Source organism: Sander vitreus, chromosome 23 (assembly GCF_031162955.1).
Source record: "Sander vitreus isolate 19-12246 chromosome 23, sanVit1, whole genome shotgun sequence".
NCBI classification, from domain to species: domain Eukaryota; kingdom Metazoa; phylum Chordata; class Actinopteri; order Perciformes; family Percidae; genus Sander; species Sander vitreus.
In genome coordinates, this window is record NC_135877.1 from 3,789,732 (window position 1) to 3,815,767 (window position 26,036).

Genomic DNA, 26,036 nt, shown 5'->3' on the forward strand with positions numbered 1-26,036 from the left:
ACCCCAAATGACGGTTTTCTCTCTGCGGGTTGCACAGGGTTGGAGTTTTTGGAGATGTCACTGAGGCAAAGGGTAGGATATGTTTATTTGGGAGTGGATGGAGCTGGCATTCACTGCTCTGTCTCAGCTGAGATGTGCCAAGTGTGTATTTGGATGCTGCGAGGAGCCTAAAGTTTGGGAATCAATGCTCTTCCCACGGACTCTCGTCGTATTTGAAATATTTGTGCTATAAGAACAAAATAGAAACTGAAGATAGTATCTCTCTTTGCAGACGTCAAGTAAAAAAAACTGCAATGAATGCTACAGTTGCAGTTGGATGATTTGCTGCACGAGCTACATAGAAGAACTGCATAGTTTATTTTGTCACATGACACCCGGGGTGGATACGCTAGTTTTCGCCCCTTTTTCCTTTCGCGATGCTGTGACTCTGTCACAGGGCTGTAGTACTTGAGTCCGGAGTCGAGACGCTTTTCTGTCATTTCGGACTCGTCTTGGACTGGTTGGTATTTGGACTCGGACTTGTCTCGAACTCGGCCATTGGACTCGCCAAATATTCTAGTTGGTATTGACTTTGTTACTTGAGTCCAGCACTGTATGCTTTTGTTCTCAAGTAACTTCCTTTTGCTATGTCTTAGCCGCATCAATAAAGGCATTTTAACTTTTGCGTTATCAAGAGTGCCTTGGTTTCCATGCTATCGGATGACCCTTGCACTAGAGAGCACAAGAGCACCTTGTTACACTTTTTTCAACCACCACCAAAAAGAAGCGCTCCTTTTCTCTGTCTTCCCACATCGTTCCAAATTAGTTTGCACCGAGTTTGAAAGAGAGACTGAATAATAACAAATATGAAAAATAAGAAACCTCCTTAACATCGTCTATGGCCTCTATGCTGCTTTCTACTGTTTACTAAATCTGTTTTCCGGCGCATTCATGACGTTGAACGTGACACACTAAAACAAAAAGAAAGAAATGCACACGTGATGGGAGAGCAAAGCAGTCTATGGCGTATTTTTAGAGGGTTTGCCCCACGTTTAAAACCTGCATATGCACGCTAATTTTAGTGGAAAGGGGGTATTAGTGCAATAAAATAAACCACAATTTTGTCCCATGGATCTTACAGTATAAGGATTGTGTTTATGATTGCGTCATGGCCTGTTGACAGTGTTTTTTTTTAGAACTACTGTCGCATAAAAACAGATGTGTACAATCCCCAAATCCCAACAACAGCTTATTTGTTCCTAACAGCAGCTGTGTGTCAAAGTGTCCTCAACCGAGACACTGAACCTCGACCCACTGACCGGGGCTTCTGCTAAATGCCTTAGATGACAAGGCTCAAAATAAATAGATTCAATAAATAAATATTTAAAAAAAGGGAGTTTCTATTGTGAAACCCAGGGGGTCATGCCACATGTGTTTGTGTTATGGACAGTTTCTGTCACTAGCTGCTCTGTGTGCTTTATGGCTTCTAACCTGGATACTCTTGTGTGTTGTGGTCCTTTGCTCTGCATGGATGGAATGAGAGCTGGAGACGGGTTGAAGGGAAGTTCACCGGGTTATGGGCCTCAGCGAGCAGAGCTGTGTGTGTACAAACGCCAACACAGATTTATTAACTGGAGGATTGTAGCTCCAATTGAGCAGTTTTCCACCTCGGGTGCACGATCAATGACCCCAACAGACCCAGAAGTATCAGTATCAGTCCGATCAGCTCACACAGGTGGGGCTGGCTGACCTCCCTCGCTGCAGGCTGCAGGAACGATGGTGCTGTAGATTGTTGGGTAGCAACTGTGATTCAGGGCTTAGGCGCTGTGCTCTCCTTACACTTAGCTGAATGAAATTTTAATGGAATGGCCTGAAACTGGCACTGATACTGTTTCCAAGGTAGTATTTGTTGATAGGGCTCTGGCTGCTGCTGCTGCAGTGTCTTTCTCCACGCTATAAAACATGGACTACTTTAATTGCTTCCACTTTTCTACAAGCTTATGACCAAATATGTTTATATTTAGTCATGTGTTTGTGTGACTTGGTGATCCACATGAATAGCCCAACCACAAATTGTTTTGTGGTTAGGTTGTGGGGGGGGGGGGGGGAGCATTGAAAATGCTTAAAAGGCAAAACTTGCTAAAGAAGTCCACTGGGGACCAACTACAACCATTAGATTAGTTTTGATGCTCACATCGATTTAACATTTATTTGGCTTAAGTGGTGCCCAAAACAGCCTCGTAATGGTAGGGCAAACCCTGGATTTTCTCTGAGGTCTTGACTCAGTTACCCAGAGTTCCACTGATGCAGCAGGAACAAGGTCCAGTAGAGAGTCTACGAGAGGCAGTTGAATAGTGATTGACAGTGGCTTTCATGTTGTTGCTGTTGTAGGTTTTGGATCCAGAGCTGGAAGTCGCTGATCACGCCTTCCCCCCTCTCTCCACACAACCCTCGGCACTCAAGATCCAGGTAAGAAAAACTTCCTGCTGTTTGCTTTTCTCAGCAGCAGGACGTCTCACGTTTGTGTTGAGGTTTCAATAGTCTATATCCACGACGTTTCACTTCCGGGATTGCTCCGTTGGCGTCGATAATTCCGCTGGATTTCACCCTTTTCAGCCGGATGTCAGGTTACCTTCCTCTTCCTTTGTGTTGGCGTTCTAACCTCCGGTGGATTTCTGAGGACTATGGTTAACTGCTCCTCAGATCTCTGCAGGGTAAATCCAGACAGCTAGCTAGACTATCTGTCCAATCTGAGTTTTCTGTTGCACGACTAAAACTACTTTTGAACGTACACGTTCCACCAAAACAAGTTCCTTCCTGAGGCTATTTTGCAGCTGCACCGTGGCTTTTCCCGGTGCTTAGCACCGCCCATGACGATTGTGATTGGTTTAAAGAAATGCCAATAAACCAGCGCACGTTTTTCTCCCATCCTGGAATGTTGTGTGGACTAGCCAGACCCTCCTCCACAGCGGTGTTGAGGAGGGTCTGGCAAAGCGAGACTAAGGTTTTAATAATGTTAAAAGTTTCTTCACTTTATTTCATGTGAGAGAATAAACCAAATGAAAAGGTTTTTCATTAGTCCTAATTGTGCAGCACTTCTCCTAAATGTTGCCTGTGAAGTCAGCACACTGACACATTCTGGGCACAGCATTAACTTCAAGAGACTTTTCAATAGACAGCATACTGAGTTACTGCAATCCGAGATCCGAGTCACCAGAATAAACTGTTGTTACGGCCAAATTGCTCATACCCTCAACCAAAACAGACTTTTTATAGTGGACAGATTTAGTCCAAGTTTGTACACTGTGCTGCTCTGAGAGGCCAGTAGGTTTTATATTTGATGCTTGTTGGCATGAAAAAGAAGTTAAAGGGTCAATAGTGTGTGTGTGTGTGTGTGTGTGTGTGTGTGTGTGTTTTCTGGCTGGTTTGCTTTAACTTGACCGTGTGGTTCAGGATAAGGAGATCCGGGGAGTCTTCCTGTGGCTGTTCGCTCGGCTCTTCCAGGGCTATCGCTGGTGTTTACACATCATCCGCATTCACCCAGAACCAGTGATCCGATTCCACAAGGTCTGTACTGAATACTGCATGTGACCACAGCTCTGACCAATCATCTGTGTTCTTAAGAGGAGGAATGAAGAGGCTTCAAAGGGAGGCCAGTGTGCGAATGAGAACAGCAGCTGATTAGTGTGACGTGTGTTTCCACAGGCTGCCTTCCTGGGTCAGAGGTCGCTGACTGAGGACGACTTCCTCATGAAGGTGTTGGACGGCATGGCGTTTGCAGGCTTCGTGTCAGAGCGAGGGCCTCCTTACAGAGCCACCGACCTGTTTGATGACGTGAGTCTGTCAGCACAGCTAGACTAAGGCCACATCTACACCACTACATTTCATTTTTAAGCAGCGTTTTGAGACAAAAACCAATCTCTGTCTACACAAGAGTTTTAGCTCCAGTAGCAGAACTAATCTCCGTCCATATTAACACGTCTGACATCACATATCACATGACCATTGTCATACACTAGGCATGCACGTGCCGGTGTAAACAGGAAGCAGATTGTCTGACATTACTCTGCGGTTCAAACTCATGGATGTGTAATATAAAGCAAATTCTTTGAAGAAAGAACAACAACGGTGAAAAGTAAGAGCAGGGATTTATTTTTTTGGAGCGACGACGAGGTGGAACTATTACTGAAAGGTACGTAAGCCTACTTAACAGATAAGACGTTGTTTCCAAAGGTCTCTGTTTGTGCCCGTCCGGACTGCAAAGCAACCCCGGAGTTTTCAAATCAAAACGGGGGCAGCCCTGTTTCTAGATGTCTCCGTTTTAGGGGCTTGGAAACGCTGGAGTACTGTGGACGCGAGGCCTAAACGTAGCAAAAGATATTAGTTTTTAAATCAAAACGTAGCAGTGTAGATGTAGCCTTTGTGTTGTGTGTCGCTGTGCTACTGAGGGGAATTGAACACACGTGGCTCAGATATGAAAGGTAGTTGCTGACATTTGAGGTAAGCTTACTTCTTTTGTCCCGTTTCCACAGCTGGTGGCCAATCACGTGGAGCGGATACGACAAGAGGAGGCCTGTCCACACAAAGTCCTGAACCACGTCAAGGAACTGGCTGAGCTGCTCTTCAAAAATGTATATTTTTAATATAATTGACAACAAATAGCGTTTCTTAAAGACTACCTATTACTTACCCTTTATCCTACTGGTTTCCTGTTAGTCCTGCTGTGTCTTTCTTTCCCACCATTTTCCTCTTGTGAGACTCTCCTCTCCGGCACTTTTCTTGGCCCAGTATATCTCTTCACTCTCCATTTTTCTTTTTCTCTCCCCGTCTCTAATAACTAATAGTATGAAACATGTCCTTTTCTCTTCAAGCTCTGTTTTTGTTCAGTCACTTCTTTGCTTTCCTTATCTTGTCCCTTCTTTATTCCCTCTCTGTCTTCTACCCCCCCCCCCAGGAGAATCCGTACCCCGCTGTGGCCATGCACAAAGTCCAGCGGCCGTCAGAAAACAGCCAGAGCGCCGTAAATAATCCGACGCCGTTCCCTGCGCTGGACGATGTCGCTGTGCAGCTCTTCATCGACCACGCTGCCGCCAAGCTCAAAACTGCACCTCCTGTGGTCAAGGCGGAGCTCAAGGGCATGGTGCCATCTGGGCCCCCGCTGGGTGAGCTGGGGAGGGGACTGACACTGGACTCAGATGAAAATGTCTGGGTCATTTGAAATCAGAAGCGTGCAGTTGTAAAGTAGAAAATATGTAGCTGTGATGTTTAACCCTCTGAGGACAAAAGACACGCCGGCGAGTCCAAGCGATGATTGACAACAGTCCTATTCAAAAACCGGTATTACAAAATGTCATTTTAGACACTTATTTACTATTTTATCCATATATTACGCTACTTTTGTGAACCCAAGACTTTTGTAAACTCATTTCAAGCACCAAAACAATTGAGTTTAGTTTTGGGCCTCATTATACAGAAAGCTGAGTTTGTTCTAAACATTTTTTTTTGGCCTTTTCTGCCTAATAGGACAGCTAGGTGAGAAAGGGGAGCGAGAGAGGGGGAAGACCTGCAGGAAATCGTCACAGGCCGGACTCGAACACTGGACCTCTGCGTCCAAGCATAAGCCTCTCAGTATATGTGCCCCTGCTCTACCCACTGAGCCAACCCGGCCAACGTTTTGATATGAAACACATGGGTATCAGGTTATATGCAAATATACTTAAAATGTAAAAACAAATCTAAAAATGCACTTAAGACCTCAGATGGTTAAAAAGCCACGTGGCGTTGGTTAGAGCGAAGGTGGTGAACACTTGTCAGAAGTCTGTTGTAAGACAGCGGGCGACGCCAAGTTGAATATATCTTTCACTTTCAACCCAAACTTCCTGTGTGAACAGTCTGTCTCACAGTGTGTGTTTAATGGGGTCGAGGTCCGTCCCCAGTGATGAATGACTGTGACTGGGATGAGTGTCTGATCATTCTCCCATGTCTCCACAGGAGACACCGTGGACAGGAACGGCATCGTGATGGCCAACAGCGCTCGCAGGCTGGAGGTGGTCAGGAACTGCATCACGTACATCTTCGAGAACAAGATGCTGGAGGCCAAGAAGGTAGGGGTGACTCCTCCCTGCATGACCAGACTGACAGGACACACACAAAACACTGCATACCTACTTAGCAGAACCAAAACACCTCAACGTTCATTTTAGCTTCTAGTAGGGAGGTCCCGATCACAGTATCGGATCGGAGCCGATTTTGGCATTTTTTATAACTGATCGGGGATCGGTATTTATCCTGATTACCTTACTCCAATCATGTACATCAGCTTGTAGTGATTGCTGTCTTTAATTACACACGCCCTGTGCCACAGACGCACCGCCAGACTGCCTGGATGCCGGCACTTTCAAACCAAGATGGCGTGGCCACTCACCACTGTCCGTCCAGAGAATGTCTAGTAGCTTGCCAGCCCTTGGCAACAAGTCAAAAAAAGTCTTTCTCAGTCTCCCGTTTTTTACAGAAGCGGATTACTGACTCAATTCTCCACACTTCTTCTGTGATTCCACCAGCAAACCACGCTTACAGGCTGTTATTCCCGACAGCACATTGAAGGCATCACTTGAAGGCAGCGAAGAAAAAGAAAAGAGATGAAGCGAGAGTTGAAGCGACTTTTCTTTGTTGTTACAAGACACAGTCACCTGTTTGTTACACAAACTCTTCAGTTCAGTGTTTTGTTTTTTAACCTTCATCACTTTTTTGTGGAAGCGATAGCCAGTGATGTTTCCTGTTTACAGTAACGTTAACGGGACTCGCACTTTTTTTTTTTTTTTTTAAACACGACTATTCAAATCCCAAAATACGAATACCTACCCATCTAATATTCAAATATTCAGATCCAGCCCTACTGGCTTCTATTGTCTTTTCCCTCAAGAATTGACTCTGTTTATTTTGAAATGTGTATTTTTTCTGCGTGATTCAGCTGTTGTTGTTGTCATCTCCTCTGTCCAGTTAATGCCAGCTGTACTGCGGGCGCTGAAGGGTCGGGCAGCCCGGATTTGTTTGACCCAGGAGCTCAATCAGCACGTCCTGCAGAACCGAGCTGTGCTGGATGACCAGCAGTTTGACTACATTGTCCGAATGATGAACTGCACCTTACAGGTGAGCCAGCAAATACTAGAATATCACTCAAATATGCGCTACCGGTCAAAAGTTTGGTTGTCACTTAGAAATTTCCATTCCACTCCATTATAGACAGAATACCAGCTGAGATCAGTTGCATTGTTTTTTTTCAACCAAGGCAGCAGTTTTCAGATTACATTATGTGCTTACATAATTGCAAAAGGGTTCTAGACTGTTGAATAAGTGGCTGATCTTTAATGCAATATCTACATTGGCCATTATCAGCAACCATTCATCCAATGTTCCAAAGGCCCATTCTGTTTACTAATCTGATATCATTTTAAAAGGCTAACTGAGAAAACATTGGAGAACCCTTTCGCAATTATGTAAGCACATATTGTAATCTGAAAACCGCTGCCCTGGTTAAAATAAAATGCAACTGATCTCAGCTGGTATTCTGTCTGGAATGGAGTGGAATGGACATTTCTAAGTGACCCCAAACTTTTGACCGGTAGTGTGTGGTATAGCGAATAAAACGAGGCCAAATCCTAGTTTCCTCCTGGTTTCTATAATGTGAATATAGATCTTAAAAGTTCATCTGTAGTGGTCCCAGTCATATTTGTTTGTTGTGTACTGAAGTAGCACATCTCATGACATAGTAAAGATATGTTTGAGACAAATAATTGAGGACAGCTCATTTAATGTAATCATGCTATGCTATTGCTATGCAATAAGTATTTGTTGTTCTAGGATTGAGGGCCGTCCGCAACAAGAACGATAACTACAAATATTTAGTTACAAAAATTGTTCTAACTCAATTCCATGGTGAAGTCCACACCACAACTATAATGACGACGAGCGAACCGCATCGCTGGGATCGCTTTCAGAGAGACTATATATATATATATATATATATATATATAAACACTGACAGCCAATCACAATCCATCTGAATTTATAACATGGCACGGCAGGTGACACTGCGGAGAGATTAGTTCCACGCGGCTGGGGCGGTGGTGTGGCGTGATCTCTTCCACTCGGCGGGGCTACCATTCCTTGGCTCTGTGTGTGTGTTTTTTTTTTTTTTGTATTTTTGAAAGTATTTCTCATGTCACAGAAACCACTGAGAGTGAATGTTGTGTTTTGGATGTACCTGTCATACTGTCAGTGATGTGTCAGTGTTTTTGTTTCGGTGCTCTGCTCAGATGGGACACCCGCCCGCCTGCTCTCATCCCCGGCTCCCTGGAGCTCGGTGCGCCGCCGCTGCCTGGCAAAGGCGGCGGTATCGGCGTCCCCAGGGACCGCTGGTAGACAACAACCTTATATTTATTTGGTTCATAAAATGTACCTGAATTCACGAAAATGTGTGATATTACTACAGGCATCGCTGTGACCTTATGTCGCAACCACAGACCGTAAAAGTAAGGTTGCCGTGTCTTCTGTGACAGTGTATTATGTATTATTATCAGCCGCAGCCTGCAGTGCGTCCTCGACGCCACTGTTTAAATATTGGTCTTGATTTGAGCATTTATTCGAAGACACACTGAAACCAACACTGTACATTTGCTGCCACCTCACTTTACTGTTTATTTCTTCCCCGCTCTCTTCGGTGCACCGATGTTAGTGTCTCCGCCGGAAACTCAAAGTCGTTTTTCCATTACATGGTACCTGCTCGACTCGCCTCGACTCGACACACTGTGCGTCCGTTTTCCATTACAGATTTTAGTACCGCCTCAGCGTGGCTGGTCGTCATAGCGGCTCCGCAGTAAACCGCCGTGACCTAACGCGACACACACACAGAACGTGGGAGGTGTGTTGTTGTTGCCAGAAGACACATTTAGTTTCAAATGAAGCTGGAGGCAGCAAAAAAAAAACACAGCTGGCTAAACTATTTTAAAATGGCAGGTTTGTTCAGGACACCCGTCTGTCGCTTTCACGTCACCTTTTGGTATCGGCTCAGCTCGCTTGGAACCTCGACTGAGGTGGTACTAAAAAAAAGTACCTGTTAGCAGGTACCAGGTACTTTTTTTCGTAATGGAAAACCAAAAAAGTAGAGTAGAGTCGAGTCAAGCAGGTACCACGTAATGGAAAAGCGCCATCAGATGTTTCTATTTCATAGTAGGGCTGTCAAAATGAACATGATAATAACCAGTTAACGCATATTCCTTTCAACGCCACCATTTGTTTGACGCTCGATTAACGCACGTACGTTCGTGATTTGGGCCTCGGTCCACTCCAAAATCAGGAAGCGATGCGGCAGTAACGTTGATCTTTGTTGTGGATGGCTAACAGAAACAAAGCTCCTTGAGCAGAGTTTCTGGATAAAGAAAAGGGTCTTTAGAATGGCCAGTTGAGTTTCAAAGCCCTTCCAGATGGTTCTCTCCACAAGACTAAAGTTATTAGCATGTACTGTCAATGTTACCACGGGAGTACATCCAGTCTCAGATACCAACATGCTGGCCAAGCACACCCCCTCCCCCCTCGTCCGCCTCGCAAAAGACACACCACACTGGATAAAATGTCATGTAGTCATATCTGTTGTTGCTTGATGGGCTTGGGTTTGCCATATTTTACTTTCAGCATATTTTTTGAGCATACAGTATTAATGTTGTTCCAGAGAATATTCTAGACAGTATTTGTCATTGTTTTGGATTGTTGCGATAATAATAAACATTTGCATAAAGCAAGGCATATTTGTCGGCTCACATACATAAGCATTAAAAACATTGAAACAACAGCACATATAGAAGAGATAAAAAATGTGTGATTAATCGCGAGTTACTATAGACAATCATGCGCAATCGTGATTAAATATTTAAATCGCTTGACAGCCCTATGTTTTTTTTTTTTAAGATTATTTTTTGGGGGCATTTTAGGCCTTTATTTTCACAGGACAGATGAAGACATGAAAGAGGAGAGAGCGGGGGGGACGACATGCAGCAGAGGTCGGAATCGAGCCCACGGCCTCTGCGTGGAGGAGTAAACCTCTATATATGTGCGCCTGCTCTACCAGCTGAGCTAACGCGGCCACACATTGACAGCCCTATTTTAAATATGATTTCTCCTTTCTTCATAATGTGTAGGCCTACTCCTTTTTGTTATTTGAGTAGTTTATCTTTCACCGGGCGCTGATGTGCTGCCCGCTTTCTGATCAGAGGTTTCATTAGCATTCATCCTAGCATGGCTGAACACACTAGGACAACACACTGACTATCTTTTTGATTATGATGCCAAAGGAGAAGTCATTTAGAAGCTCTACGAGTATCAGATTTTAAGATATGTGCTGTTTAAAGATACAGTGTAAAGAGGACAAAATTGAAAGCGGATACAATAAATAGTTCAATAATTAGCCTCAGATGATTTTGAATGAAGTTGTGTTTTATGGTTCACAAGTTGTCACATCATTGGTTGCTTATCTGTTTCTGTTCAGGACTGCTCGCATATAGATGAACATGGTATTGCAGCTGCCCTCCTTCCACTGGTCACAGCCTTCTGCAGGGTAAGTTCCTAACCCGCATCGCCAAAGTCCTTCCACGTGGCCCACATTCAGCCTTAGCCACAGCTAAGAAACCCATGAAGTCAGTAGAGATCCAGTGTGCCCTCTTGGTTTTAACAACTGAATGAGTGAGGGGATTTTGAGATCGTGGGATGGCTGAACATGAATACTCTAGTATAGTTCTGAGTGTTCAGACATGTCAAGTGGCTCGTCTCCCTCATAAACTTCTCTTCCTGTGTGTGTGTGACAGAAAATGGGCGCGGGCATCACTCAGTTTGCCTACAGCTGCGTCCAGGAGCACATGGTGTGGACCACGATGCAGTTCTGGGAGGCCATGTTCTACAGCGACGTTCAGAGCCACATCCGAGCTCTGTACCTGGAGACAGAAGAGGGAGAGCAGCACAACAACTCTGTGAGCACCTACGTTCCACTCAATATGCTACTACGGCTGAACGATTTGGGGAACAAAATCTAATGGCCATTTTTCTGCCAGATATTGAGATTCCGATTCAATTTTGCGGTTTTTTATTTATTTTTTTAGTTTAGTTCAGTTTCAGTATTCACTGTGTCATGGAGCATTATAACATGCGACACCATCCAAACTCTATATATATTACTTATGCAAGGATGAGAACATGGATATGAATTGCCAGCAATACGTGTTTTTCTTTTAATAAGCATGGAACATTGAACAGTCAAACACAGATTATTTATCACAAAAGCTAAAGTTATAATAATAATATAAACAATTCCAATAAATAAAAATATCAGTACTTTCCTGACAGACATATCATTTATTTTATTGACAAGAGCACAGGAAAATGTCCAGCCCACAGGCACTGAGCTTTAAATAGAAAAAAAGGCATGATACTGCTGTATCCAAAATTCCAAAAGAAATGATGATTGATGGTCTTGAACATTGTTCAAAACTTTTGGTGATTTCCTTTTAAAGCAATCTGCCACCACAGCTGGTAGACTAATGAGTCCGTGTGCCAGCCTGCTGAGCCGAATACCACTTTGGCCTCGAGATGATTAATGGTTGACGGACCTCGTGTGATTTGTTCTCAGGAGCAGCTGGATGGGTCAGGCAGTCGGCGGGAGATCAGCGCCCTGGAGCTGGCATCGGAGCAGAGCCGCCTGTGGCCGACGCTCAGCAAGGAGCTGCAGACGGAGCGCGTGCAGAAGGAGGAGAGCACGGTGTTCAGCCAGGCCATCCACTACGCCAACAGGATGAGCTACCTGCTGCTGCCGCTGGACACCAGCAAGAACCGGCTGCTGAGGAGCTCCGGCCTGGGCGACGTGGAAAGCGTCAGCAACAGCTACGTCACAAACAGGTACGTCATAAACAGGTACCAGCCAGCGGTCAGCCTTCAGTGGGGTCGGGAGTGAAAACTTAAAAATAACTGCTCTGTGGCTAGCTCTTAAGGGTCGCCTTCTCTGGGAGAAGGGCTGGACAATATAGTTATTATCACTATAACATATAACCAGGGTGCGATTTGTGAAAAAAGCAGAGGGGGGGGGATGTTTTTTGATCATACACAACAACACAAAACATGCAAGAATTAAATCCTCCTTTCAATTCCATAGATATAGAGCCACTCGGACAGCCATGCCAAAACACTTCAGCATGAACTTCAATATCCTATGGAAAATAATAATACTACATAATACATTTTGTCCCCACCAAGTATAATATGAGCACTTTAACATTTATAAAGATGAACCTTTTATTTTAAAATCCCCAAATCATTGGGCGAGCTCATCCTGATGAGTAAGTGATAAAGGATATCTCCTGCCTCTAAAAACTGATATCATTTATTTCCGATCTGCTATCAGCAATCAGTTAAGTGAATATCATTTCATCCAATATTCATTTTTCATTGCAGATAGAAGTAAAAATGTTAAAATAGTTGTTGTTGTTTTTTTTTCTAAAGCTGGTCATTTACAATTTAGAAACATAAATGTTTAAAGCCGTTCTTTTTGTCTTGCAGTATTGCAGGCAGCATGGCGGAGAGCTACGACACAGAGAGTGGCTTCGAAGACGCCGAGAGCTCCGACGTGGCTAACTCGGTGGTACGCTTCATTAATCGCTTCGTAGACAAAGTGTGTAACGAGAGCGGCGTGACCAACGAGCACCTGAAGGCTCTCCACGCCATGATCCCAGGTACAGAGCCACCGAGACCTGCCACACTCACTGATCTCTCTTTGTATCGCAGAAGAGCATCACAACCAAACGTCATGGCAAAATGTGTCACTTTATTGCTATGCTTTCTGTCCGCCTCTTTGCAGACATTGTTCAGATGCACATCGAGACGTTAGACGCAGTCCACCGGGAGAGTAAGAGACTGCCTCCGATCCAAAAGGTAACCAATTCCTATTTTTACGTTCCACTGGACAAAGGCCATGCAGAGCCCCCGCCAGCCACGCCCACTCCCCTCTCCACCAATCCCTACAGCTCAGGCTCACAGTGTCACAGCAGGTACGTCTGTCCGCCAGAGACAGAACTGTGTGACTCACAGCACGCCTAAGCAGTGCATGCCTGGTGATTGCGCTCCCTTGTTGTGCTGTTTGGTCTCAGAGGCCCAGGTGGAGCTCAGCCTGGCTGCTGTAGCTCCCCGAGGCCCTGCAGAGTTGAGTGCCTTCAGTCTGAAGGGTGCTGTTGGTCCTGCGTGCAGTGTGTTGGAGAGGGACGCTGACTTAATGTGACATGTTTTGTCAAATTGACTAAACTAAATGTAATGTCGTTCCACAATGTCCCGTCACAATGTTCTCTTGTAGCGTGCAAGTTCATGTCGTGAGCTGCATGCTCAGTGCAGCTAGTGGATATGAGATTGAGGGCTGAGCAGAAACATTTGTGTGAAATTCACAGCTATTCAAGTCTCAGCAGTTAAATGCCCACAGAGGAAGCTCTGCCCTTTTTCTGTCATGTGGTGGCCAGCTGCAGTGGCAGTGACAGACGTGTGTGGCAGTAGGTGTTGTGTAACAGATTAGGAAACGGGTTGCCAAAGTTGTAATTCATTTCCTATCACAGGTGGAGTTCCTTAGGAAGCTCCCCGGGGCCTCACTGGGGGACAGGAAGTGATGTAAAGGGGGCAGAGGACAAAGCCAGCATCGTATTTCATACTGTTGGTATTCAGAAAGGCTCAGCAGCCCATAGAGCCCTGTAGTCAAGCTTTGGATCCTCAGGGACTGTTCAAAACAACACAGTCCTTATTTTTTATTTTTTTAAATATGGAATGAACATCCCATTGCATAAACACACCCAAATCAATATTATTATACTTTTATTTCTGTGTATTTATCTTTTAGTTTCTAACATCATCTCTGCCAAGATCCCACCAATCCAGAACATGTGTGTTATGCAACAATCATTTCAGTATCAGCCTCTGTCTTTTTTTTTGTTGTTGGTCTAAACTTCCCAAACAGTGCAGGTCAGCCAGCCACTAACCTCAGCATGCTTGTGATTCGCATGACATTTTGAGATTGTGGAGTGATTGTTTGGTCATGAAATGTATATACAGCATACACGATTACTGGTGTTTTATGGTATATTACAGTTGTAGGTGCCACGTCTAATTAGTGCTGCATGTTCCACCCATTTCATAAATGAATAACGGTAACGAGTGTTAGCTGCAAACTTTCAGCATCGCTTTAGTGTAGAATTATTCAGTTGTATAATCCTTGCTGGGCCCAAATAACTTAACAGGGTTCCCACTGGAACATCATGCAGTTTGGAGCAGCCTTTTTTGCTTGTGACCCATACATTCAAAGCTGTGTCTACTTGGGACCCCTCATCCCAGGCTGCAAGGGGTTGTGTGAAGTTTAGAGTGATTTTCTCTTTTTTTAAGACTTTATCGGAATAATTCCAAAGGCCCAAAGGGGTAAAACTATAAAGGTTTAACTTGTTTACTGCTTCTCGTGACCCCTTAGATTCATCTGAACACCCTTAGGGGGTTCTGGAACCACAGTCTTAGAGGGATTTGTTTCTTAAATAAACATTTTCAGGGTCATTTTAGTGTACAGTGTACATTCTCAAATGTAACCCTTTCATGTTTCTTTTCTTTAAAGCTTCTTTAACTATTTGAAGGAACTTTAGACTATGAAATTATTGTATATATCAGTAACACATTGTTATAAATTAGATCCACCGCACAGCACTTGCTTAAAACACAGAATCCTTGGGCATGTTAGCGTGTTGTTTATTACCGAGCCTGTTTACCGGTCTCTCCTTCGCTCTCGTGTGTGTGCAGTGTGTTTCCCGCGCGGCTCTCGTGGTCAGTGTAGCAGTTTGAGTCGAGTATAGACGCGCTCTGCTGCGGACGTGCTGCAGCCGATGTGTCCGTGGCCATGTATTTTAGCCGTACCCGCTCTCGGTAAAACAGGAGAGCAGTGGTGTGCTGCTGCAGAATGAATATCGGGAAAATACTGGTGCATCATTGTGCAGCCTTATTATCCTGCTAGACTGAAATGTGTACGCAGGGTTTGCACTGAAATATCAGGCGATGCAGACTAGGATTGGGCAGCGAGAACCGATCCCTACTTGGAATCGTTTCTTTATTGGAATCGTTTGGAATCGTTTGGAAGATTTGGTTTCAAATCTGATCATGGGTTCCAAATTTAATATGCGCAAGTTTTAGTTTCCGTAGCGGCCAGGCTCTTGTTGTGTTGCAGCCATGGAGCACAGTAAGCGGAGCTCTAGTCTGGCTTTATTTTACATTGAAAAAGCCCGGTAAAACTGCAACCCACCATTGAATCAAAATAAAACTTTCCTCTTATTTGTGAAATAAGCACGTGACCCGTTTCAACTCCACCCCTCAGAGAATTGGAATCGAGAATCGATAAAAACCGGAATTGAAAGGAAGAATCGGAATCAGAATCTGTTAAAATCCAAACGATGCCCAACCGTAATGCAGACGGTCATTACAGTTAGAGATCCTGATGAATTCTATGGCAAATTGGCAGCTTCGCAGAAATTATTTTACAAATATTTTTAATTTAACGTCGTCCTTAATCTCCCTCCTCTCTTTCTGTCTGTGTGCAGCCCAAGCTGCTGAGGCCGACGCTGTTGCCCGGGGAGGAGCTGGTGATGGACGGCATGCGGGTCCACCTGATCCCCGACGGCCGCGAGGAGGCCACGGGGCTGATGGGAGGTCCGCCTCTGCTCCCTGCTGAGGGCGCCATCTTCCTCACCAACTACCGGCTCATCTTCAAGGGCACGCCCAACGACCCACTGGGTGAGAGATGATGCACACACTCGCACTAACACACACACACACACACACAGGCATGCACACACACACACACACACACACACACACACACACACACAGTGCGTCTCACCCTAACCTTAACCATCACAACTAAATGCCTAACCTTAACCCTCACCCTAACCAGAACCTAATCCTAAAACCAAGTCTTAACCCTCAAACAGACCTTTAAACTTGTGGGGCCCAGCATTTTGGCCCCACAAGGCTGTCCGGACCCCACAAGTATACTGTATTCCCGGTTTTTGGACCCCACGAATGAATATAGTTCAACAAGAACACACACACACACACACACACACACACACACACACACACACACACTAAATAGGGAATAGGCTAAAGCCTGAAAACAGAACCAAGAGGAGGTATAGAAGTCTAGTTTTCTTTGTAAACACTTGAACTACAAATTGCTGAAAGGTTATTATGGAATGTTTGCCAAAAATAGACTGGCTACCACAGCTTTATAAGGAATTGTTGCTGAAATAATAATTTCAGAAAATTTGAGTAAACACATTTTTATGATTATTATCCATTCATATGATTGATGAAAAGCAAAGCTACAGTGATTGAGACATTAACCAGGCTGGTCACACACGCGCACCAAGGCGCGCGCATGCGCGCGCACACACACACACACGCACACACGCGGGTCTGTGGGTCCTCTAAACCCTGCTCTTTGTCTGTGTCTTCCTCCTGCAGTGGGGGAGCAGGTAGTGACTCGCTCCTTCCCCATTGCCTCTCTGACTAAGGAGAAGAGGATCTCGGTCACTATACCAATGGATCAGTTTGTCCAGGAGGGGCTACAGCTGCGCTCCTGCACCTTCCAGGTACTCTTTATCTGTACTGTACTCTTAACACCGTGGCATGCATGGAGACGTTTATGTACTGAGACGCTAATGAACGGAGATGTTTATGCTCAACGCATTGTTCGTTGCAGTATTCTCCGAAACACCAGGGGACGTACAAACAAAATAATCTGTGAATAAGCAAGAAGTAGAAGGGAGAAGAAGAGAGCAGTCAAGGAAAGGAAAGCAGGCAGCCTGGCAACAGTAGTAAAGACATGATAAACACCGACGTACCAGCCAAACGTTGCATTTACCTACTCTAATCATTAACGTGTCGTTCATCTCCCAATCGAAACTACTGTCTGTCTGTAACACTCGTTCCATGAAGCCGTTGTTTTTGGCTTCGACAAAGCGACCCCTCATGTTTTTCCACACTCTTCAGCAAAATGTTTTTTCTTATCCCAGTGTGGTATCTCTCTCTGACCACATATTCAAGACTGTGGTCTGTACATGAAGAACCATACAGATGTTTGTACAGGTGAGGCTGTTTGGTCTGTCTTCCCAGCAGGCCATTTTGAGCTGAAAGCGCAGCGCGCGCCGAGTTATAAAAGTTCAGAGGTGCACGACCACGCGCTGCGACAACTTGCGGAGCCCTCGTGCCTGAAACGACAGGCATACCTAGCAAAAACCTAGCTTTGCGTTTTCAACTCCTATAGCAAATATCCCGTTCTTTTCTTTGCTTACTGTACTGATTTCACTGTTTCTCTGTCTGTCTGTAGCTGATGAAGATTGCGTTTGACGAGGAGGTCGCGTCAGACCTGGCTGAGGTTTTCAGGAAGCACATGCACAAGCTGCGCTATCCTCAGCACGTCCAGGGCACCTTCGCCTTCACTGTGGGTCAGTGCGGGAAGATGGTGGTGGAGCACAAGACCAAGGACAAAAACCAGTCACTCAGGTAAGGAACCACCCATGCAGAATGAATGTATTTGTCAGTACATAAAATGTTTATTGCGAGAAATACATATTTTAAATTGAAGATTTTAATGACATTAGTCAGAGGGATTTTAGCTGAGAGACATAAGGTCAAAACTGCCACAGCATCAAAGGATCATGTTTTCTATACAAATGGTCAGAAGACAGCGACTTGTGGACTTATTTTTGGAAAAAACAAAGGAAATGTATTGTGTAGCATGCATGGCTCAAAACCTCTCCTGTCTGAGGACAGAGACTCTGTGTCTTCAGATTCAACACACCGAGCGACTATGCTTTTTAAGAGAACAAGTAGGACAATTTCTATGACATTATATGCAAGAGAAACTCAAAACCTAAGAAGATGATCCATCCATCAGCAACACAAGCACTGTGTCTGTCAAGGAAGCGACAGGCTGTTAAATCCCCCACAACACCCTGTGAGTCAAGCACAGCGTGTTCATTACCGTACAGTAACTCACCAGGTGACACAGATGATGCTTCACATCTGTACCCCAGCTGTTGCATTTACACCTCGAGCTCAAGAATGCTCAGCCCATATTTCACCAGGCTAAGGGCCCGTTGCGCGGTGGCGGGAGTGTCACTTAAACGGCCCATTTGTGTGACGTCCTGTTGTGTTCTTTAACCCCCAAATGTAGCACAAGTAGACTTTATATGTCACAGTTACTGCCTTGCGTCAGATCGTTTATAGATCTTGACATTTCCGACCACACTTGAAAGCAGCTTCGTTTCACGGAGAAAGAAAACAGCTGGGGTGACTGTGCTTTGTTGTTGCTTTGTTTAAAACGTTGTTGTGGCAGCGATAGAGCCATGGATGTTTCCTGTTTCCTGTACGGGACTCTCACACCGCCTCAAAGTGGACTGACTCTGATCGCCGATTACATGGCTGACCGCCGCAGCGTGACGTCGGGTTGCGTTTCTCCAAATGTTGAATGCGTCTCAACTTTTCGCCGCAGGTCGCTGCTGTGTTTTTTGGCTTACCCCCCATGTGACCCCCACTGCTTAGCCACTTAGCTGGATACCTAGTCTAGAAAAAAGTTAAAGGCTTATTACATGCCAAGCCTCTTCTAAAAAGTGAAAATGTTGTTACTCCGTCAGGGAAAGGAGAACTCTGGAAAGATAAGAGATGACACCCTGTTGGCAGATCACATTGATGTGCAAAGTTTAAAACTAGCCTAGACTACTGACTGTGGACTGCATCGCATTGTTAACAAACACTCAAGCAGCAGTTCAAGGCTCATTATAGTCTATAAGATTGAGAGTACAAAAGAAGTCTGTCTACAACGCTATTCTTAGCCGATGTTACTGCAAACCTGCACAAAACACAAGCCACTTAAATACATGTCTGGGTTTGTGGTTCCCCCGTCATTTGGCTGTATGAACCTAAACAATGTGTGCAAAACAAGGAAGGTTTTCCTGCAGGAGCAACTGCAGCTACAGAAACCAGGTCAGGAGATGCCTTTATTCTATTCCATGTTGTCTGTTTCATCATGTGCGTGCATGTATCGTCACTTCTGTCACGCGAGAGTGTGAAAACAGGCTCTCAGGTTTGCAGGGAGTGAGTGCAAAGTAGCTTTTTTTTTATTTATTTTTTTTATTCCCGACTGGCTGCATCTAGTCACATTTATCTCTGAGCTTTGGCTCCGTGTCATCCACATGATACTTTTCAGTTTCATCTGCTAGCGTCCCACTCTGCTTTAACTGCTGCAGGAGAACCGATTGGAGCTCTCAGAGCAACAACATGGAAGCAAGGTACTAAATTGTGTAGTACCTTACTAGCCAATTGGTGGTAAAATATGCAAGTGGCAGGTGGATTTGCTTCACTCGCCAGACAAAAGTAGCTGGTAAAATTTGGCTCATGGACGAAAAAGTAAATTTTGCACCCTCCATGGAAGAGTATCATGAGTATCATGCATTGAGAAAAGATTGCTTTTTTTTATTATTATTTGAATCACAGTGACCTTCCTGGTTCATTTCCTGGAGAATGAAAGGAGCGCGAGAGAAGCCTTTGAATAATTCATCAGAGGAAAATGTGGCAGCCGTTTTATGGGCCCTGTTGTTTCCATCCTCCATTCAGACACATTACTTCAGACTGTTGCCGTGTGGCATGCTAAACCAGCGGCACACTCAGCTTATTGTCAGCTGGGGTTGGACACTGCTTTCAAATCTAAATGTGTGTGTGTGTGTGTGTGTGTGTGTGTGTGTGTGTGTGTGTGTGTGTGTGTGTGTGTGTGTGTGTGTGTGTGTGTGTGTGTGTGTGTGTGTGTGTGTGTGTGTGTGTGTGTGTGTGTGTGTGTGCGTGCGTGCGTGCTAAAAGACCCAACAGGAAGTGGATGCCAAGTGACTTTGAATGGGATATACTGTTGAACCAGAACAGTGATGTTCAACTTTCCCTTCTCTTTCTCCCCCCGTGTCTTTGTCAGGACACTTTCCAAAAACCTGGTGAAGAGTGCCAAGAGGACCATCGGCCGGCAGTATGTGACCAAGAAGAAGTATTCTCCCCCCACCTGGGAAAACAGGAGCAGCTTCCAGTCAGAGCTGGATGAGGATGAAATTTCGGGTAAGCACTGTCAAATGCTCTTTTCAGGCCTCCTTAGAAAGTGTGTTCATTCTCTGTGTCTGGTGTCGCTATGTAATTTTTAGGCATGCTAATTCAGAGGGTTTTTTTTCTGACTGATAGTCGATCCTTGTTAACGATTGCTAACCGTAAACAAACAAGCAGGATAGGAGTCCCAGTTCACCTGTCCAGGAGGCTCAAAGATACTTTCCGCGGATAGCTGCGGACTTGTAGCGGTTGTGCAGCCACAATGTTACGTGCATTGTCGTGGACACATGCAGCCACTTTCCTGGAACGGCATACTCTGTGTGTAGGACCGCCGGTCCTCATCAATATAGTGGCATGTGTCTGTGAGCGCCATCCAGCAGAGGACCAGCAAGTTAACTAGTAGTTAGGAAATATATTGTATAGCCTATTTTAATTTACAATGCAAAAAAAACCTTTTTAATAAGTTTCTTTTTTCAGAACTGTTTAACTGATTGTATTAATCGGTCAAAATTATTATTATTGTCGGTTAATGGTTAACATCCCTAGTCATTTTACACACAAATGGCATTTCCTTAAGGTACCCAGCTCAGCTGGAGACAACTACCACAGGTGTGTGAGCTGTGGAACTGTTGTTAATGCCGTGAGTTGTCCCGTGTGCCTTCACAGTTTCAGAGGAAGTGGACCAGAGCTCCCTCACCCTCTCCTCCACCATGCGCTCATCCGACAGACAGACCATGAGCAACGTCGTGGAGCGCGCCTGTTGCCGCGACTACCAGCGCCTGGGTCTGGGCACACTCAGTAACAGCCTGACGCGTTCTAAAAACGAGCCTTTTAGGATTTCCACCGTCAACCGCATGTACACCGTCTGCAGGAGGTGAGAGAGCAATGGAAGACAGCATGCACTATGAGGGGTTAGAGGATGGAGTCATGTATAGACAGAATCTCTTCAGTGCTTTATACAATGTGTGTGTGTGTGTGTGTGTGTGTGTGTGTGTGTGTGTGTGTCTCACAGCTACCCCGGCCTGCTGATTGTGCCTCAGAGCATCCCAGACACGACTATACAGAGAATCTGCCGCTGCTACCGGCAGAATCGCTTCCCCGTAGTTTGCTGGAGGAATTCCCGAACCAAGGCCGTCCTGCTGCGATCTGCAGGCCTCCACGCAAAGGGGGTGGTGGGCTTCTTCAAGTCCCCTAATGCCCCTGCTTCAGGTAAAATACTCTATTTTAGGCACCATGTTGATCATCATCATCATCAACATTGAACCTTTATATTACAAGGGAATGTTGCTGGTTAATTTTTGGGGAATGCCCTGCTTTATACATATGTCCACTCATTTCCTCACCAGTCGTTAAATGTTAGCTGCCTAGATAAACACTCGGAGCTCCTCCAGCGGAGGAGTGACCTTGTAGGAAGGAGGACAGGGGTCACGGATTAAGAGGCAAGATGCATGTTTTGTCAAGCCCTTGTCGAAAAGATCTAGAGATCAGCCATTTAAAATACTTTATTGATCCCCAGGTGGAAATTCAGTTCATTACAGGACAAACTGCAATCCTTTGAAGAGTTACCTGAAGCATAAAGGTTTGTTCTAGGGCTGGGTATCTCCACCGATTTCCTGAATCAATTCCGATTCATAAGGTCCCGGTTTGATTCAATATTGATGCGATTATGGATATTTCAGTTACATTACCAATTTATCTTTGATATTGTACAAGGAACCCTCTAGCTAAAATATGAATGTTAAGAATTGACCCCAAAGAAGTTACAGTACATTCATGAGTCAAGTCATTTGTTATAGAATGTATAGATCATGGCCCGATGCAAAGGAGGGGGTAATTAAACCTTAGCAAAGTATGCTCTTTGAGAGATCCTTAGGAGGGAATAGGTTTAAGGGTTGTAAGGTGATTGGGGGGGGGGGGGGGGGGGGCAGCAGAGTGATAAATGTCTGTGTGTTTGAGCATGAATGGATGTTTGAATGTGTGTCTTTTTTAGTTTTGTCTTATCAATTTACGTTGGGTTCTGTTGACAGTAGCTGGAGGAGCATTATAAGGGAGATTAGCTTATTACTCTATGGCTTATAAAAGTATTGCACAAAACCTTCCGAATACAATACAAATTGCGACCTGGAATGTAAACGGGTTACAGGAAGTTACTAAAAAGCATAAGGTCCTATACCATTTAGGGAAATTATCCTCTGACATTTTCTTTCTTCAGGAGCTTCATTTTAAAACAGGACAGATAGAGTACCTTAAGAGACAATGGGTAGGAGAAGCCTTTGAAGCAACACTTACATCTAGGAGCAGAGGGGTGGGCATTTTAATAAATAAAAGGTTATCTTTCAAACTACTTTCACAACATCCAGATAAATATGGCAGGTACTTAGTAGTTAGGTGTGAATTGTTTGGAGAGATTTTTACTCTTATAAATGTCTATAAACCTCCTATATCTGATACGTCTTTTCTAAGCAAGATACAGACTTAGACAGTGCACCAACAGGGGTCATTATATTTGGGGGAAGATTTGAATAATATTTTTAGTTCAAAGGACAGCTCAACAACAACCAGAAAGGTAAATCTGCCAAATAAACTCCTCGATTTCTTATTTACTAATGACCTTCAGGATGTATGGAGGACCTTACATCCTAATATAACAGATAATACATATTTTTCACATGCGCAGAATAGCTCTAGTCGAATTGATTATTTGTTTATTTCAGGGAGTGAATTAGATAGAGTTGTAACGAGTAAAATCAATGATATTGTAATATCTGATCATGCTATAGTGACATGCGTGTTGTCACCTAAAGAAAACATAACGTCTCACAGGATCTGGAGAATGAATAGGAAATATCTAATGGATACTGACTTTCTGGAATATGCCAATAGCCATATACCGGTAGATCTATTTATAGAAACAAATGTGAAAAGCGGGGATCCCCAGGACAGACCGGGTATTGACATAGTTCGGGATACTTTTAAGACATACCTAAAAGGAGTTATGATCGGATATGCGTCAAAAAAGAAAGCAGAATTTGATAAGGAATTAGATAAAGTGAGAGAAGAGATAAAATTACTAAAACTGGACAGTCTGTTACTTAAGAAAGCAGAGGACTTTAAGTATAATTCTAACAAAATAAATGATATAGCTGCCAATAAATCAGGCAAGCACCTGACCTCATTAATAAAGAAAGTTTTGAAAAGGAAACCTATAGTTTTAAGAGATCTCAAACAAAGTCCACACAAATAATCAGGCCATAAATAATGAATTTAGATCATTTTATGAAGAATGATATACTTCAGAAATAAGAGACCAGGACCCTCTCCCTTTCTTAAAATCAATTAACCTAAAAAGTCTTTCTCTTGAGCAAATTGAAGATCTTAGTAAGGAGATAACCAACATAGAAATACAATCTGCTATAAAAAAAACTTTTCCCCTAAAAAAGCTCCAGGAATGGACAGTTTTCCTGTAGAATTTTACACCACATTCTGGGCTAAAATTGATTCTTTATTCACAGAAGTGGTTAACTCGATGCCAAAAAACAATAGTCTTCCTGAAACAATGTATCAAGCGACTATATCTGTTCTACCAAAACCAGGTAAGACTTGCGAAGTACCTTCTGATTATAGGCCTATAAGCTTAATAAACTGTGACAGGAAGATCATAACCACAATTTTGAATAATAGACTGGTACAAACTCTATCAAGCTTAATACATTACGACCAAGCTGGTTTTATACAACATAGGGATTTAAGAACTAATACTAGAACTTGTATCTCCCTCACACAATATGCAAAGAAACATAAAATAGATTTAACATTAATGGCAGTTGATGCGGAAAAGGCTTTTGATAGACTAGAATGCTCCTACTTGTTTAAAGTTTTGGAGGTATACAATTTTCCATTACATTTTATGAATATGATTAGAACCCTGTACAAGTCTCCTAAAGCATATGTATATACAAACGGAATTCTATCAAAACCTTTCTCATTAACTAGAGGAACTGCCCAAGGATGTCTCTTTCACCATCATTATTTGCATTAGCAATTGAACCCTTGGCTCAAAAAATTTGAGAGACAAAAGAGATAGGAGGTATCGAGATTGGTAAAAAAAAAACAGTTTAAATTGAGCCTATTCGCGGATGATTTATTACTTTACTTAAGTAATGCAGTTACCTCAGTTCCACATGTTATGAAAATAATTACAACCTTTTCATGGATCTCAGGTTATGAACATTGCAAAAACGGAGCTGTTGGCAACAGACTCTTGTAAAAAGGACTTGGAGATTCTCACACAATTTCGGATACAGAAAAAGAATATAAAATACCTTGGAATCTATATTAGCCATGATAAGACCCAGTTGTATAAAGATGACTTTCTTCCACTTGTGAAAGACTTTAAGAAGGATGTTAGGCAGTGGCAAGACTTGAAGATTAATTTAATAGGAAGAGTAAACCTCTTTAAGATGATGTGGCTACCAAAATTCTTATTTAAATTTCAAACTATTCCTATAATGCCTCCTAAAACCTTTTTTAAAGAGGTAAACTCAATAATTTCTTCGTTCATTTTGTCAAATAAAGCATCTAGATTGAAAAGGAAACCTTTGTATCACTCAAGAGCAGAAGGGGGTCTAAATCTCCCTAACTTAGAGTTTTATCACGTAGCAGCTCAGTCATTTTATATGTAGTATATATTAGTGCTAACAGTTTACTGTTTTTACTTTTTTCTAAGGGCAACATTAAATCAACGAACTTTGTTATTGATAGTACATTAAAGGCCTGGAATAAAATAAAAACAATTCTTCATCAGGAAATAGGGCTTCCCAGGCATATACATATTTGGAGCAATCCATCAATAAATATACAGAGCACGCAGCTTTACTGGGAAACATGGATAAAAGGTGGAATCAAGCAGTTGTCAGATGTCACAAACTACGACACTGTTGCACCATTTAGTGAATTAAAAAGTAAATATAACCTAAAAGATGGAGAATTATTTAGGTATATGCAACTGAAAAACTGGATTACCTGCAGTTTTGACTTGGAAAAGAACATTAGCCCTGAAATGTCTACCTTATTAAGCCAAAGCAACAAACAAAAAAGGAGGCTGATCGGCTCTATGTACAATTTACTGATAAGCATGGAAAAGCAGTGATGAATTATTACAAAGTATATACAATAAATGGACGGAAGAGCTAGGGGTTGACATTAAAGAAAAATGGAAAGAAAGCTTGTCACTAACATACAAATTAACTACTAACGAAAATCTGCGTCTAATACGGTTTAAGATAATGACAAGAATATATTACACTAGAGATAAAATAAACAAGTTTGATAACACATCATCAGATATATGTTTAAAATGTAGTGTGTGTGTGTGTGTGTGTGTGTGTGTGTGTGTGTGTGAGAGAGAGAGAGAGAGAGAGAGAGAGAGCTCTGTGGTGAATGAGGACCAGCAATGTGCGGGTAAATGGGGACGGGGGTGGGAGAGGTGGGCGGATGGTAGGGTGGGTTGATATAATCAATAATAAGTATTGAGGGAAGCATAGTATATAAAAAATAGAGATGAAATTTTGACGAAACTCTGATTTTGATAACATTTTGAAATCTGTCTTTATTGATTTATTTTCTTTTTGTTTTTTTTTATTTATTATTTTTATTTTTTTATTTGTTGTTTCGCCTTTATTTGATGTAATTCCTGGAACCAAGTTATGATGACCCACAGAAATTAATAAAAATAAATTCTAAAAAAGAAAAAAAAAGAATTGACCCCAAAGCAGTGACAGTACATTCATGTATTTTTTATTTAACATGAACACACTACAGCAGTCAGTACAAGAGTGCTTTCCGTGGTGCAGAGGGTGTGATGC

The 26,036-nt window shown here is 43.3% G+C and overlaps 1 protein-coding gene across 7 annotated transcripts in view; it reads left to right on the forward strand.

The window, feature by feature from the left end:
- The window catches only part of sbf1 (SET binding factor 1), an 88,596-nt gene that overhangs the window by 51,587 nt on the left and 10,973 nt on the right, over positions 1-26,036 (forward strand). For 5 of the 7 annotated variants that reach the window (XM_078243245.1, XM_078243247.1, XM_078243246.1 and 2 more), the window contains 19 exons: positions 2,371-2,448; positions 3,433-3,546; positions 3,685-3,813; positions 4,512-4,610; positions 4,934-5,141; positions 5,971-6,083; positions 6,979-7,128; positions 8,295-8,396; positions 10,520-10,588; positions 10,836-10,997; positions 11,654-11,919; positions 12,577-12,749; positions 12,875-12,948; positions 15,627-15,819; positions 16,552-16,679; positions 17,417-17,592; positions 20,051-20,187; positions 20,839-21,046; positions 21,185-21,381. In XM_078243245.1, the coding sequence (XP_078099371.1) occupies positions 2,371-2,448; positions 3,433-3,546; positions 3,685-3,813; positions 4,512-4,610; positions 4,934-5,141; positions 5,971-6,083; positions 6,979-7,128; positions 8,295-8,396; positions 10,520-10,588; positions 10,836-10,997; positions 11,654-11,919; positions 12,577-12,749; positions 12,875-12,948; positions 15,627-15,819; positions 16,552-16,679; positions 17,417-17,592; positions 20,051-20,187; positions 20,839-21,046; positions 21,185-21,381 (2,776 nt within the window). The remainder of the gene's footprint in view (positions 1-2,370; positions 2,449-3,432; positions 3,547-3,684; positions 3,814-4,511; positions 4,611-4,933; positions 5,142-5,970; positions 6,084-6,978; positions 7,129-8,294; positions 8,397-10,519; positions 10,589-10,835; positions 10,998-11,653; positions 11,920-12,576; positions 12,750-12,874; positions 12,949-15,626; positions 15,820-16,551; positions 16,680-17,416; positions 17,593-20,050; positions 20,188-20,838; positions 21,047-21,184; positions 21,382-26,036) is intronic. The other 2 variants (XM_078243249.1, XM_078243251.1) reach the window with 1 other exon arrangement.